At 53.4% G+C, this 13,506-nt stretch overlaps 3 protein-coding genes across 3 annotated transcripts; 2 read left to right on the forward strand and 1 right to left on the reverse strand.

Annotated features, from left to right (window-relative positions):
• Nucleotides 1–24: 24 nt before the first annotated feature.
• On the reverse strand, nt 25–9,211 carry BO66DRAFT_471694 (glycosyltransferase family 4 protein). The gene is made up of 8 exons (XM_025652879.1): nt 8,998–9,211; nt 8,844–8,933; nt 5,960–8,779; nt 3,509–5,908; nt 1,685–3,449; nt 1,172–1,631; nt 897–1,107; nt 25–833 (listed from the first exon to the last, which is right to left on the reverse strand). Exons 1-8 carry the CDS (start codon nt 9,067–9,069, stop codon nt 195–197), a joined length of 8,457 nt encoding a protein of 2,818 aa, XP_025503571.1. The 5' UTR covers nt 9,070–9,211; the 3' UTR covers nt 25–194.
• An 834-nt stretch (nt 9,212–10,045) lies between these two features.
• Nucleotides 10,046–11,139, forward strand: BO66DRAFT_323898 (spherulation-specific family 4 protein; the record flags this gene model as incomplete). The annotated part of the gene is made up of 3 exons (XM_025643818.1): nt 10,046–10,251; nt 10,332–10,683; nt 10,828–11,139. 3 exons carry the CDS (start codon nt 10,046–10,048, stop codon nt 11,137–11,139), a joined length of 870 nt encoding a protein of 289 aa, XP_025503572.1.
• Nucleotides 11,140–11,904: 765 nt separating this feature from the next.
• On the forward strand, nt 11,905–13,407 carry BO66DRAFT_392160 (spherulation-specific family 4 protein). The gene is made up of 3 exons (XM_025647438.1): nt 11,905–12,102; nt 12,355–12,709; nt 13,017–13,407. The coding sequence occupies exons 1-3, from the start codon at nt 12,014–12,016 to the stop codon at nt 13,341–13,343; spliced, it is 771 nt and encodes a 256-aa protein (XP_025503573.1). The 5' UTR covers nt 11,905–12,013; the 3' UTR covers nt 13,344–13,407.
• The last annotated feature ends 99 nt before the right edge of the window (nt 13,408–13,506 follow it).

Raw genomic sequence — 13,506 nt, forward strand, 5'->3', positions numbered from 1 at the left:
AATACCAGGAAAGACAGCCAGTTTCTCGTCACGAGGGTTTCTGTAAATACCCAATCGTAAATTATGATTATGCTAATTAAGACCAAGACCGTATAGATGGTCCGTATTTACAAATCTCCACAACTAAAGCAAGTGCAATCATGAGATCCATCCACCTTGATGCAATGCAATGCAACGCAACACAAAAAAACCACCTAAGCGAGGGACTGCGTGCTAGTCGAACTGAACCTCTCAAAGCGTTTGCCGCGAGTCCGCCGGGAACCGCCCATCCACGGGGGCGTGGGCGGGAGCAGGGCATCCCCGACCTGTTCGACGGTCACGCGGCCCTTGGTGTCCTTGAAGAAGCCACTGGACGAGCCGCTCATCGAGGCCGGGCCGTGCGCGAAGTAGCTGAGACTCTGGTACTTGCCCAGCCACAGCATCTGCTCGTGTTCGCGGAGGTAGCGATGGCTGGAGAAGCTGGCCAGGACGTTGTCGCGGCCCTGCATGCCGAACTGGCGGCGCTCCTCCTGCTTGGCGTACATGCGCTGCGAGATCGCCTGCACCTCCTCGGGGGACGGGCGCAGGCCCAGCGTCGGGGGCACAAAGCCCTCCGGGTCGCCGGCGAATTGGCTCCATTCGCCGAGCAGGGCCATCACGCGGATCTGGGCGGACGCCAGGGAGAAGGCGTCGTTCGGGGGGACGACCTCGCTGAACCGTTTGCCGGTCTCGCGGTTGACGACCACACAGAACGACGCGCCGACGTCGGTACACACCACGGGCGCGCCGGTGAGGGCGGCTTCACCCATGGCGAGCGGTAGACCTTCTGAGGTCGACGAGTTCATGAACAGCCACTGCGATGGATCGTTAGTGATGTTGTTGGGGATTAAAGGATTACGCGAAGGGGCAATACTCACAGCATCCTGTAACACCACATCCGGCTTGCCTAGACCCTTCAACACGACGTGGTCGCGCAGGGACTTCGATGCGATGACTTCTTGACATTCCGAGGCGTAGCCTGGCGCACGCTCCATATCTCCGTAGATGTGCAGGCGATAGTCCTTGAAGCCCCATTGGTTGACAATCAAGTCCGTGGCCATGATGGCCGTTTTGATATCCTTGACGTAACTGCGTGTCGCGTTAGCATGATCCCCTCCAATAATAGTGCCATACCCGTGGAAGGAAGACTTACCGAATATGCGACAACATGACCACAGTGGGTGTCTCCGTCTTGATCTTCTCGATCGGCTTGTACCTCTCCATGTTCGTGATACCGTTGACCACCGGATCGATCTTGCGTGCAAAGGCCCGGCGATGCTCCAAGACACCCTCACACGTTCCCAGCTCGATTTCCCATCCAGGATTGAAGTACTCCGCGCAAGGGAGGACAACGTCCGCATGGTGTTCGATGAGAACGCAGGACAGATGGCCGAGAGAGATGAGGGTGGAATTGACAAAGGTGGAGTCGAATGACACGGCCGCGGAGAGGAAGGTAGTCATCTCACGGAAACTGACGCAGTGATCCCAAACATGGAGTGCACACTTGCGCTTGACCTTGCAGAGCACACCGTAGTTGGCACCCGTGAAATGGTGCGATGCTTGGAACACGTCCGGAATGCGGTCGGGGACAGGGACGGAGAAGATGAAGAGATCTAGAAGATGGTTAGTGATCTGTGCGCTGGAAGACAGCCAGAAGGTTACTTACAGCGATGCCACATGTCGAGAGCTGTATCCAGCTGTTGTAGAGTCGGCAACTCGGCATGCCACCATTCGGAGACAGGAATAGCGCCGTCCATTTCCTCAGTCAGCCAAAGCTCGCGCCAAGCGCGCTTGACGGTGTCACTCATCCAGACATCGTTCCAGTTGCGCGAAGATTCAAAGTACGTGTTCAGGTCAACCAAGGCTTTGGTGGCTTCTTCCACATGCGCACGTGTCTTGTTGATTGTCCGGGCACACCGAACCAGGCTGGCGAGAATAGGAATGAAGTTGCGCTCGATGTCCGCAACCTTGGTGTCATGGATCTTCTGGACCACTTCTGAATCAAGGTAGTTCTGGAACATGCCGTGCGTCGGGTTCAAGAAGTCAAGACCCCATTGCGGCAAGACCGTCAGGGACTGCACGTTTCGCTCGATCTGGAACCTCGGCACACCAAAGTCGTTGGCGGCTTCGGCAAGAATGTGCCAGCGAATTCCCTTCAAGTCGTTGACCATATCTCGCCTACAGGCGGAAACACCACCTGGCTCATTGGGCCACGTACCGGTGTCCATGGCGAGAACATGAAGCTCCGTGTCCGTGTCCTGCATCTGCGTAGATAGTGTTCGGGTGTTGATACGAGATTCTCCGCCCACGCCGAAACTCGACAGATCCGCAATCTTGAAGGCGATCGGCGTCCACGAGCTGATCTCCGGATCGATATCTACACGCGCCAGCACCGTATCGGCCCGTGCCTCAAGGTAGTCGCCGGCCACTTCCAGCCGACCCCAGTCACGGTTGCGCCAGTAGGGCTTGAGGACACGATCAGCACGCAACAGGATCTCATCCAGCCATCGCGCGGTGATAGCATCGAATTCTTTGCTCGCTTTCCAGGATTTCCAGAGATGTGTACGAGCGCGCGAGGTAGGGATGGGATACTTCTTGACGTTAGTTCCGAGCAGACGCGAGGCGAGGTTCACCTTCACGGAGGAGAAGGAGAGAAGCGGGTTGTCGTCCACGAAGCTGCACCTGGTTGGTTTCTCTAGAACATGGAACCAGTCCTCTTGAATCATGGCCGGGGTAACAACGTCCTCCCCGTTCATCGTTGTAGCAATTATAGGGTGGAACTTGTGATCATACGTCCATGTAGCTCTATGCTTGTCGTCGCCTTGGACGTAGGTGGCATCTGTGACGCGAGGGTACGGGATCCACTTATCCAGCCGTTCAGGACGATTAGGCGGCGGCATACACCAGGCAACCTTGATCTTCATGTGTGGCAACTCATACTCAGCGCGCAGCAGTTCGTCGTCAAATTTGGCTCCCTTGCGGTAGTAGAACTTGAACTCCATCGCGTTGACCCCACGCATGGCAGATCCGGAAGTGATATATCCACGCTTGTCGTATTGGACGATTTGCCCTTCCAGTTTGCCTTGGGTACACTGCCGTTGAATAGGCAATTTGGAGCGTGACTTGGATCCGTCCTGAGCATACTCATATTTGAATTCGTTGATCAGGTCCTGACCACGATACTCTTGTCGTCCCAGAAGCAACAGCTTGGCGTTGTACTCGTTGATGGCAACCAGGCTCTTGTAGTCACTAGGTTCCTGGTCGTGCTTTCCGGTGTATTGATAGAGTTTGAACGTGCCGTCTGATTCGGTCCGGAAGAAGCCTGTAGAAACGCCGCTGAGGCCTTCCATTTCCACACGATTGTGATAGATCACAGTCTTCCAACCTTGCATGTTTCGATACAGGGTGGAGACCTTATCGCGACCATGCACCTGTTGAATGTTAGCATCATAACTGAACCCCCTTGTGAAACAAGATGAATTTGTCTTACCAGGACGAGTGGGATGATGATGCGCTGCAGCATCTTACAGAATTGCCACACAGCAGTGAGAATGACAGTTACCGGCCAGGCGAAGAACAGGGGCTGTCCTCGAAGCATGAAATCAAGCTCTCGTTGGTACTCGGGATCAGCAACCAAAGCGATAACCATGAACTTGATGCATGCGTTCCAGATTTGCTTCGTCCGAGCAAGTGACATGCGGAAAGCCTCGCCCATCCCCACATCCGACTCTTCCGCACTCAACGCGAGGATGTCCCGGATGGGCCTGTCGTATCTGTTGCTGAGGAAGCCTTCTTGCTCAAGACCCCGGTGTTGGGCCTCCAGTGTCTTTGCATATTTTTTGACAGAAGTTGTCACTGTGACACCCAGGTTCCAGCGAGCAAGATACTCCTCAAGTCGAAGTGTTTCTGCAGCAGTCGCTCTGGACTCGAGCCAATCGAGCTGCTGGGAAGAAACGCGACACGGCTCCCCCAAGCACCTGCGAAGCAGGAACGATCGAGCATACTGAGGCAACAGATCCCATTCGATATCACAGTCAACGCCAAGCAGCAAGTGACGGAGGATCGTCTTGGAAGAGTAGTTCAGCACGCGAGTCCGTTCCACGGAACTATTCTCGAGCTGACGCTTGACACCTTCGGGAAGGACCAATTCGTGGCCAGCGGGCCCATGTACAGCCAGAAGCTCAGCAAACATTGCGTGATCATGAGACATACCAAGACGGAACTCGGCAGTCATCTGAACGATAGCCTCCGCGATAGCCTGGCAGTTGCGTCGGATATCCGAGACCCAGTCATAGCCGACAAGATCGGGACCGACAACAACATAAATGTGGAGACGCTCGCCGGTACGACGACAGACAACACGAACCTTCTGCTCAGGCTGGATCAAGTGGGCAGCCGAGACTAACTCCACTGTCGTCTCTCCGCTCTCCCAAAGCTGTGCTGCGCGGTTCATAATATTTGTTGCAGCGGGGAATGCAGCCCGGACAAGATCAGCTTTGGGGTCTTCAGAGCGCAGAATCTGCATAACCTCTACACCTGGATGAGTTGATGGGTCAAGCTTGTACCGGAATTCGTCCGAAAGGAAAGTGATGTTGTCAAACATTTGAGAAAGTGTGGACTGCGACAGGTCAGGGAAAGGTTCGAGGGAGCTGAAGCCGTGGGTGACCGAAGTGTCCTTGATCTTGACGACACTCTTCTCCTCGGGAGAACCCTTGAACAGCGACAAGCCAATATCGGCTTTGTAGAGTGTGTAGAATGCACAGGCCCACGTTCCACTGCCCAGCCCGATAACACTGCTGTATTGGAAAGCAGGGAGGACCTCATGAAGGATGATGCCAACGACTAAGCCAATCAGGGCGCTGATAGCTAGCCCTCGGGCTACATGAGGTCCGCTGAAGATCCGGTTGTATTGGTACCAGAGAAGACCACTGTAGCAGCCAACATAGGCCAGGAACATGATGACCGAGATTTTGGCAGTTTCAAATGTCCACATGATGGCCAGCGTGATCGCTACACCCCAAATGTGGAGGAAGAAAAACTTCATCAGGTTCTTCCAATACAACCTCCGACGTGCGTTAGCATCAGTGAGGGACACCTCACGTAGACCAGCGAGCGAAGAGACGGGCTGGGGCGTGCGCTTGGTGACCGATATCCAGAGAGGCTGAGAGACCGCGTCAAGAATGACTGCACCTAGCAAGTAGTAGCCGAGCGCAAAACCAACAGTGAGTCGATATGTAGCGCTGTTTGCTGCGGACAATCCCACGATGGATTCGCCCGTCAAGAGAGCACTCCACTTGTCGGAAAGGGCAACCACAAAGTACAGGATACCACACCAGACGTCTGCACCCGTATGACGCCAGTGTAGAAAGGCGCTATGGAGCTTGAGACCTTTCTGCATCTCACCCATAGTGTCGACTGCAGCTCTCAATTGCAAGTTCCATGTTGGGCTGTAGGGCAGGGGCATTTTCGTCCGAGAGTAGCGGCAGTACCAGCCGAGAAGAAAGACGGTCGCTGAGTAACCGCCAGCGAGCTTTGCGACAAACGGATCGGTTGTCTTCCGGGTCCAGAAGTGGCGGTGTCGCTCTTTCTTGACGCGAGCATATAAGGCCTGGCGTGCATCCGATCCGAAGTCTTTGACCTTCTCGTTCTGACTCTCGCTGGGGGGGACGCATTTTTGCAAGTACCATTCGACGATTTGGGTGTCGGTCACTGTGGGGATGTTAAGATACCAGCTGTTCCATTCACCCATGATGCGCCGCGCGCCAACCAGTAACGAGCCTAGGAACATGAAAAGGAAGCAGAGATAGATGACCGAATCGTGATGCACCCACAAAGTGACGATGGGTGAAATGAACAGGATCGGAATACACGTCATGATCACAGTTCGTCCCTGGAAATGTTAGGTACAGTCGTCGTCATTCTCGGCTTGATGAGAACTTACCGATTGGAAGGAATAGCCTGGAAGCTGGTAGACTGAGAGGGCGGAAAGAGTCATAAGATACGTTGAAAGCATCACGAAGTATAGGAAGAACAGAATTCCAGCTGCACCTCCCTTGACCACACCGACAACGATAAGTGCGATGATGCCTCCAACCAGAGCGACCGCAAGACCAGCAACGAACCGGGTCAAGACGAACATGCTCATGGCAGGGAAGGCCATCGCGTAGAGATAGTAGCTACCGCCAGAGCTGATCCAACTGCCGAAGCCACCACAGACAAGCAGGGCGCACATTAGGGCGGTGGTGGCCAGCGTCTTGTCCACGTCGCTCATGTACGTGGTAAGGTAAAGACCACGGCCGACAGTGGTGAGCATTGTGACATCAATAAGCGCGGGAACGGCAAAAATACCCAAGAAGGTGAACCTATAATGCCAGGGAATATTATTTCGGTCGCCTTTAGGATCGAGATCGACATTCATGGAAGCGTATGCTGTGGGAAGCTCCGTGAAGCCTTCCTCCCGTTGGGGTGGTTGGTACTTGTGATAATATGCCCGGTACCATTTCCAGATAATCTTTCCCAGTCGCTTAGGAGTCGTGTCGAAGTACATGTCAGTGCGCGCACCACAGGCATACATCTCGGTGAAACACGAGGCCTGTACTGCATCCTGATTCGGCAGGGGATTCCGGTCCAGAACTTCCAAGTAGATCTCATTCAATGCCAGGCGACGGAAGGCGCAGAAGATACAAAGGGCGAAGAAGTCCGCACTCGCATCAATCTGACCTTTCTGGAGAGTGGTCTGCGCCACATCCTGAAGCCTTGCTAGGATCTCCGCCTCGTTGTCAACCAAGACTTCAGGCAACCGAGCATCGATCTCCAGGAACAGTGCCGTGGCGACCTCGGGATCCAAAGACCAGCATCCTTGTTCCTGGTACCATGCCAACCGAGAGGCGACGAGTTCTGCAGCGGAAATCTCCTCATCGAGGTACGCGCTGGAGGTCAAGGCTCGGCGCTGGGCGTGAGAAGGCGCGTCCACGAGCTGGTACTCACTACAGGCCCGCAGCTTCGCGCAGAGCATGGAAGAGCCACTGCCCTCAGATGCGGCCAAGCGCCGATGCCAAGCAAGATTTTCAGCGGGGGTGAGCTGTTCGATGTCTTCGACCCACCGTTGAGGCATATTCCATTCCTTGGACAGAGACTGGTTCTCAGCGGCCAAGACCATTTCCATGATCAGACACTGGGTGCGGCTGAACCCGCGACCGGAGAGATAGGCGTGCAAAATGGTTCCAGTGCGGTCCAGCGTCTTGCCGTTGACGTAAAGGTTCAGCATACCAATGTGGGGATCGAGATCGAGCAAACCCCAGACTTGAGTGCCCAGACGCGTGCGGAAGCCAGAGTGCAGCCCAACGTAGACTCGGAGGCGGTCATTGTCATCACCTTTGCTGACACTCAGGAGGTCAACAAGCTCTTGAGTGGCGGCGATGGCATCGGAGAGGTCGGGATAGGTATCCTGTGCGTTCTGGAGAGTGCGGATTGAAGCGGCGAATCCCCGAAGCTGATCCGGCTTGAGGCGTTCGAGCAGGTCCAAGTCTCGCAGATGGCGCTGGGTTTCGAGAACATCGGTGATGTTTTGTGAAGTACAGTCCAAGCCGAGATGAAAACATCCGAGTTCAGAGTAGGTGGCGCCATCGGGGGAAAACGACAGAGGATCGATGTGAGGATTTTCGTCGGCAACCCTGCATTCAAGACCCTTGACGGACAAACCAGGACTTGGAAGAGCAAGACTGGTGGTTGAGGGGGGGTGCAGAGACAGTTTGGTGTTGAGATCGGGAATGAAGGAATCGAGGGCGTCGAAGAGAGGAGATGTTGATGTTGATGATGTTGGGGAGATGGAGATTCGGTTGTTGTTGCGCCACACGTCATGTGCTTCGAGCACCTCGCCGCGCTTCAGCCACATCATCGCCCCGAGAGGTTCATGCAGAACCGTTTCAGCCACGGCAATCTCCGCGTTGGTCAATCCTGCCCGAGGTCCGATGTAGATCATTGCACTGTTGTAGTTGCACCATTTGAACGTGCGCCCCATGACATGGTGCGACACTGTCACTCCATCATCGACACTGTCCCACATCGCTAGAGTCGAATCTCCCCGAGCCTTTTGCGCCGCCACCACACGCATCGCAGCCCGCATCTCCGCCATCTGGAAGTAGTTGCGTCGGTCTCCATCCGGTAGGATGGTTCCGTTGCGATAGACAATTCCCCGCACCTGCTGCATGTTGATCTCGCGGCATTGCTTCTCCCCAAGATAATCTGGCGGGGCCAGCTCGAGCCAGACGTCTAGTCCCAGGTCATTGATATACTTGATGAGCTCGTTCAGAACGACGGGCTGGAAGTGGGCGTGGAACTCGGCTAGGAGCACTCCGTGGAAAGGAGCAGTTGATCCTCCCGGTTGGCGCTGGAATTTCGTTGTCAGGGTCTGCACCACCGTGGTCAGAGCTTGGATAACTTCGTCATTGCTGCGACTCGCATCCGATTGCACCAGGCTTTGTACTTCGAGCCGGCCGAGAACATGTGGAGAGGTGCAGTGGCCGGTGAGAGCATTCGCGACTCCCGGTTGAAGGGGGTCGACGACAAGAACATCCCATTGCGAAAGTAGTTGTGCCTCCGCTGGAGTAGGTGGGTTCGAGAAATCCCCCAGGAACACACCGAAAGATTTGAGGTCGCGTTTGGCCGATTTCTCGGACAAGGGTGAAGAAGACTTTCCAGTCTTCAGCTGATCGAAGTAGCGTACAATGGCACTTGGGACCTCGGAGAGTTGATGACGTTTCTAAGGAAAGATGAGCAGGGTGGCCCGGAATCAGTGTGTCAGAAGATTGCGAAGAACCACATACCTGCCAAATCCCATGGAGCTTTAACACAATGTAACCCAGAATAAAGAGTGAACCAAGAACGACCGTGGCTAGTAAGCAGAATGCTAGGACCTGCGCAAACAACGTTAGGGAAGAGATTCAAGGGCTCGTCGCGACCATCTGAGCAACCACGCACCTTATCCCACCAGGTCGATGTCATGCGATTCCATCCTACGGCATCGAGGCCCAGGTACTCGGGACCTGCCATGGTGATAGGAACAGCGTCAAGTGCCTAACATAAACCCTTTCCTCACCACAAGGGGGGCACCGTGGACTATTATCTGCGGCGACTCTAGATGGAGGCCGATTAAAACGAATGTAACGACTACAGCCCACGTATCCCACTCGCGAGGTACCAGGGGAGGAGTGTCAGCCTCTCTAATACTTTTAATTTACCCTATTTATAGCAGGTACATGGCTATCTATCTATGGCGGCGGCGTGCCCGCAACAAGAAGGATCTAAAGGCTGGCTTGTTTGAATGAATGAATGTAAGCTGTAGTGTACTGTAATATTGTCTGGATCTTATTTTCATTTTTAGGGTCTGTTTTTCTTTTCTTTTCTTTTCTTTTTTTTTTTCTGGTTCCCTGTTTAAATGATAATTATTATTATTATTTTGGAGAGTGATCCAATTTACTCCATCTGGTTCGGGAGACCCAGTTATTTTCTCTCCCACTCCCAGGACGTGCTGCCAACAAATCTCCTCCAGCGCCAGGCTAACTAGTAGTGGCCCCAAAAGAACGCTAGCAATAGGTGGACTGCATGTCTGACTCGACCAGAAATTACGGGTCTCTTATCATCCTTTTTGCGTGCCGGTGTCACGTCGTTGAACCTAAGAATACTAGCCACTGCGATCGAGCGATGGCGATGGGATGTCTCAGTCGAATGTTTGGATGCCATGGCCGCCAGCGCCGCACAGGTCACGCCGAGCACCATCGCATTCTCGTCTACAAAGAAATTTCTTCCGCCATTCTGAGGTCGGAACCTAGGCTAGCCCTCTCACGAACGGGTCTGGATTTGGATTCCACCGTTATTATAACCTGCGCAGTGTGCCTGCCATCTCTCCCACCCCAAGAAAACTACACCTACGAACCCTGAAGCCAATCCAATCTCCTTTCTGCTCCCTGAAAAACTACTCCGTACTTCCGTTTCGTTTTCCCCACGGTTCTGGCTAGCTGGTGCATGGATGCCTCGCCCAAATCTTAATCGCCCGCGGCGGCCCTGGTGCATTGCCATTGCCATTGCGGTGGCCGTAGTGGTGATCGTGGTCATTGTGGTGCCATGTGCCGTCATTTTGACCCGGAAGAAGCATCACGCAAAGCAGACCAACGTGCTGTACCCTTTGTACATCTACCCTACCAACAGCAGCACCTGGAGTCCCTTGTATAAGGAGTGAGTTGTGGCCTGTCTGCTGCTTTCTTTTTTCTTCCCTCTCTTCTAGACCCTAGACCCTCATTGACCCTCCGCCCCAGAATCACTGAACGCCCCGATCTAAATTTCACGGTGATCATCAATCCATCAAGTGGACCGGGAAACACCACGTATCCGGATGAAGCGTATAGCACCGAGGTCGAACGCCTCGCGAGCTACGCGAACGTTCGCCGGGTGGGATATGTGCGCACTGGATACGCGACCCGCAACATCTCCTCGGTGTTAGCCGATGTATCAACCTATGCGGGGTGGGCGAACCAGTCGGCTGAATTAGCTATGGATGGGATCTTCTTTGATGAAGCGCCCTACGTTTACTCGGCGGACAAGGTCGAGTATATGAACACCATCAACGCGGTGGTGAAGAATTCCACGGGGCTGCAAGGGGAACGAATGGTAAGAAGAAGAAATCCAGGCACGGGGGGTGAGGGGTTTGGGGATCGATGGAACCAAGATTTTGGTTTCTATTTTTTCCAATTTTCTTTTTTTTCTCTGGGACAGATCCAGCGGCTAACGTCCCACACCCTGGGTTTTTCTCAGATTATCCACAATCCCGGCACCATTCCGGATAGTCGCTATCACTCCAACACAACCGACGTCACTGTGGTATTTGAGAGCTCGTACGATGATTACCACACCCAGAAAGGCAAGCTCAATGCGCTGGCGTCCGACCGTACCGGGTACAGCTACATGCTGCATTCAGTCCCCGAGATGGGGAACAGTACTCTGCGGAGCCTGGTGGACCAATTGAGTCTGAAAGCTGAGTACTTGTTCCTGACGACGTTGACGGAAGATTACTACGAGAGTTTTGACCCAGCGGGGCCCACGATTATCGACCTGATGCCGAGTTAATCGATAGATCCAAGCAATCACGCACTGAGCAGCGTGTGTGTGAGAGAATGTGAGTCTGTGAGAGAGCGAATTGCGTCGATCGACCCACGAGTAGGCCGGCGGCCCTAGCCTAGAGGCGAGCCCCACCACAGCCTTGGGAAGATGATGAGACGGGAAGCGTCGTCACTAATGATTGGTGAGAGATATGGTGGACAGAGGGGTAGAAAAGCTTGGATGCATTTGAATTGGTCAGTTGAAGTTGTTAATGGGGCAGTACACAGTAGATAGGTGGTGGGTTGGCAGGTTCTGGCCCAAGGCACGACAGGAACGGAATCAACGGAATCGACGGAAATGAGGACTAACAGCGCACTAGAGGCGCACTAGAGGCGCACTAGCACGGTCCTCTTCAATGTTTTAGTCTACTCACTAATAATCTCATTCTCATGTCTTGTCATCGTCATGGTTTTTCTGGTGGCTGCCTGGGAGTTGAGTGCCGAGTCTTGGCTGACAGGTAGGCTGAAAGCTTTTCACAAGCCTCCCAAGGTTCTCTTTTCCTCAACCACGTTGTCTCTCTGTCTCCCATCCTTGAATGACTTAAAAAATCCTCCTAATTTCCTATTTTCCTAATCTCCTACTCCGTACTGTACCTCACTGGCGGCAGTCTGTCTCTCCTTCCTTTCTCGTAATCGCGTTCCCTGGAAGTTTAATAATCGTCCTAGTTATAAGAAGCTGAACCAGGAACACTGACAAATAAACCTGGTTTATCACGGCATCATCTCCCCCCCCCCCCCCCCCCCCCCCCCCCATTCCCGCCATTTCTGATTACTCCTCTGTTCCTGTACCTGCACCTTATCCTGCACTGTCTTCTCTCCCGCTCTTACGCTCTCTGCCAACCATGTCATCCACGCCCCTTCCCAAAGCTAGCGTGCTGGTACCTTTGTATATCTATCCATTGCCTAATGACTGGGATCCACTTTTTGACGCGTAAAGTTCTCCGTTTTCCTTTCCTTTTTTTTTTTGCCCTTGATTCTTTTTTTTTCTCAATTTTTTGGCTTTGATGGCACCCTTCGCCTAAGCACCGCGGCCCCATCCCAATGGATTAGCTTTTCCTTGGTTGTATTTTCGCTGTTCTCTTGGTTCCTGCATCATCGGGACTGGAGTTCATTTTCTCCGCCAAGGTTGAGTGTTCTTTGGATGATTTACCCACTCTCTAACTTAACCATCGATCATCACTAGGATTGAGACCCATCCCGATGTGGAATTTCTGGTGATCATCAACCCCAACAGTGGCCCCGGGGACATACCTTCTCCCGATCCGAATTATGCACGCGAAGTGGCCCGTCTGAACAGCCATCCGAATGTTTACCTGATCGGTTACATCCGTATCGACTATTGCCGAAAGCCTTTGCCCGAGACCTTGGCGGAAATCGATCGCTATGCGCACTGGGCGACCGACGAGCGCCCAGGACTAGGGCTAGGGGGCATTATGGTCGACGAGACTCCCAACCATCATACTGCCGAGCGAGCCGAGTATCTACAAAAACTGCACGAGTATGTCAAATCCGTGGAGGGCATTCTTCGGGATCGATTGGTAAGCATCTCATCTCACTGCATTATCCGCCGTCCCCTCCGTACTGTACTCGTTTGTTTGCCTGTATGTACACCACGGATCCATGATCCATGATACCGTACAATCGGGTACAAACACAGTAACTACTTCCGTACTCTTACACTTCACCACCTACACTACACTACACTACACTACACTACACTATCATCCCGTGTGGCATTGGCACGGTCCTTTATCACGGACTGTCATTTGTCTTATCAGTGAAACCAGACGAATAAGTCTTAGTTGTTTCCCGAGCCAATTTCTTACCATCCTTTCATACGGACAGGTTGTCCACAACCCGGGCACGCCGCCTGACCCTAAGTTGGCCGACCCGAGCCCGGATCTCATCCTTGTCTGCGAAGAGCCCTATCCTCGCTATCGCTCCGACGAGGTGCAGCGCTATTATGCGCAGTTTGACTATCCTCGGGTCCAATGCGGCTACATGATTAGTGAGGTGCCGCGCGACGAGGTGCGTCCCCTGGTCCAAGAATTGCGCCATCGTGCTGCCTACATCTTCGTCACCGAGATTGCAGGTGATTTTTACGAGCGCTTTGGACCTCAGAGCTGGGGAATGATGATGGACGCCCTGCGGTTGGTCGAGTCCGACCAGTAAATTAGCTATGTAGTTAGGTAGTTACTAGGAAGAAAGTTGAAACATGAACCAGTGGAGATCCGGGAGAGAAAAAAAAAAAAAAGAAAAATAGAAAAAAACCCCAGCGGGACCCAGCATTTCCCAGCCATGGCGCATGAGTCGCCGCCATTCCCAGTATTTTCCC

Source organism: Aspergillus aculeatinus (assembly GCF_003184765.1).
Source record: "Aspergillus aculeatinus CBS 121060 unplaced genomic scaffold BO66scaffold_26, whole genome shotgun sequence".
In the NCBI taxonomy this organism is placed as follows: Eukaryota; Fungi; Ascomycota; class Eurotiomycetes; order Eurotiales; family Aspergillaceae; genus Aspergillus; species Aspergillus aculeatinus.

Bases quoted from the DNA above. Each gene is read 5' to 3' on its own strand.
- BO66DRAFT_471694 (XM_025652879.1), bottom strand. From the start codon at position 9,069: ATGGCAGGTCCCGAGTACCTGGGCCTCGATGCCGTAGGATGGAATCGC. The intron at 8,780-8,843 runs GTATGTGGTTCT...ATCTTTCCTTAG, and splicing joins AGCTCCATGGGATTTGGCAG to AAACGTCATCAACTCTCCGA. The intron at 834-896 runs GTGAGTATTGCC...GATCCATCGCAG, and splicing joins ATGTGGTGTTACAGGATGCT to TGGCTGTTCATGAACTCGTC.
- BO66DRAFT_392160 (XM_025647438.1), top strand. From the start codon at position 12,014: ATGTCATCCACGCCCCTTCCCAAAGCTAGCGTGCTGGTACCTTTGTAT. The intron at 12,103-12,354 runs GTAAAGTTCTCC...GATCATCACTAG, and splicing joins TGGGATCCACTTTTTGACGC to GATTGAGACCCATCCCGATG. The intron at 12,710-13,016 runs GTAAGCATCTCA...TCATACGGACAG, and splicing joins GCATTCTTCGGGATCGATTG to GTTGTCCACAACCCGGGCAC.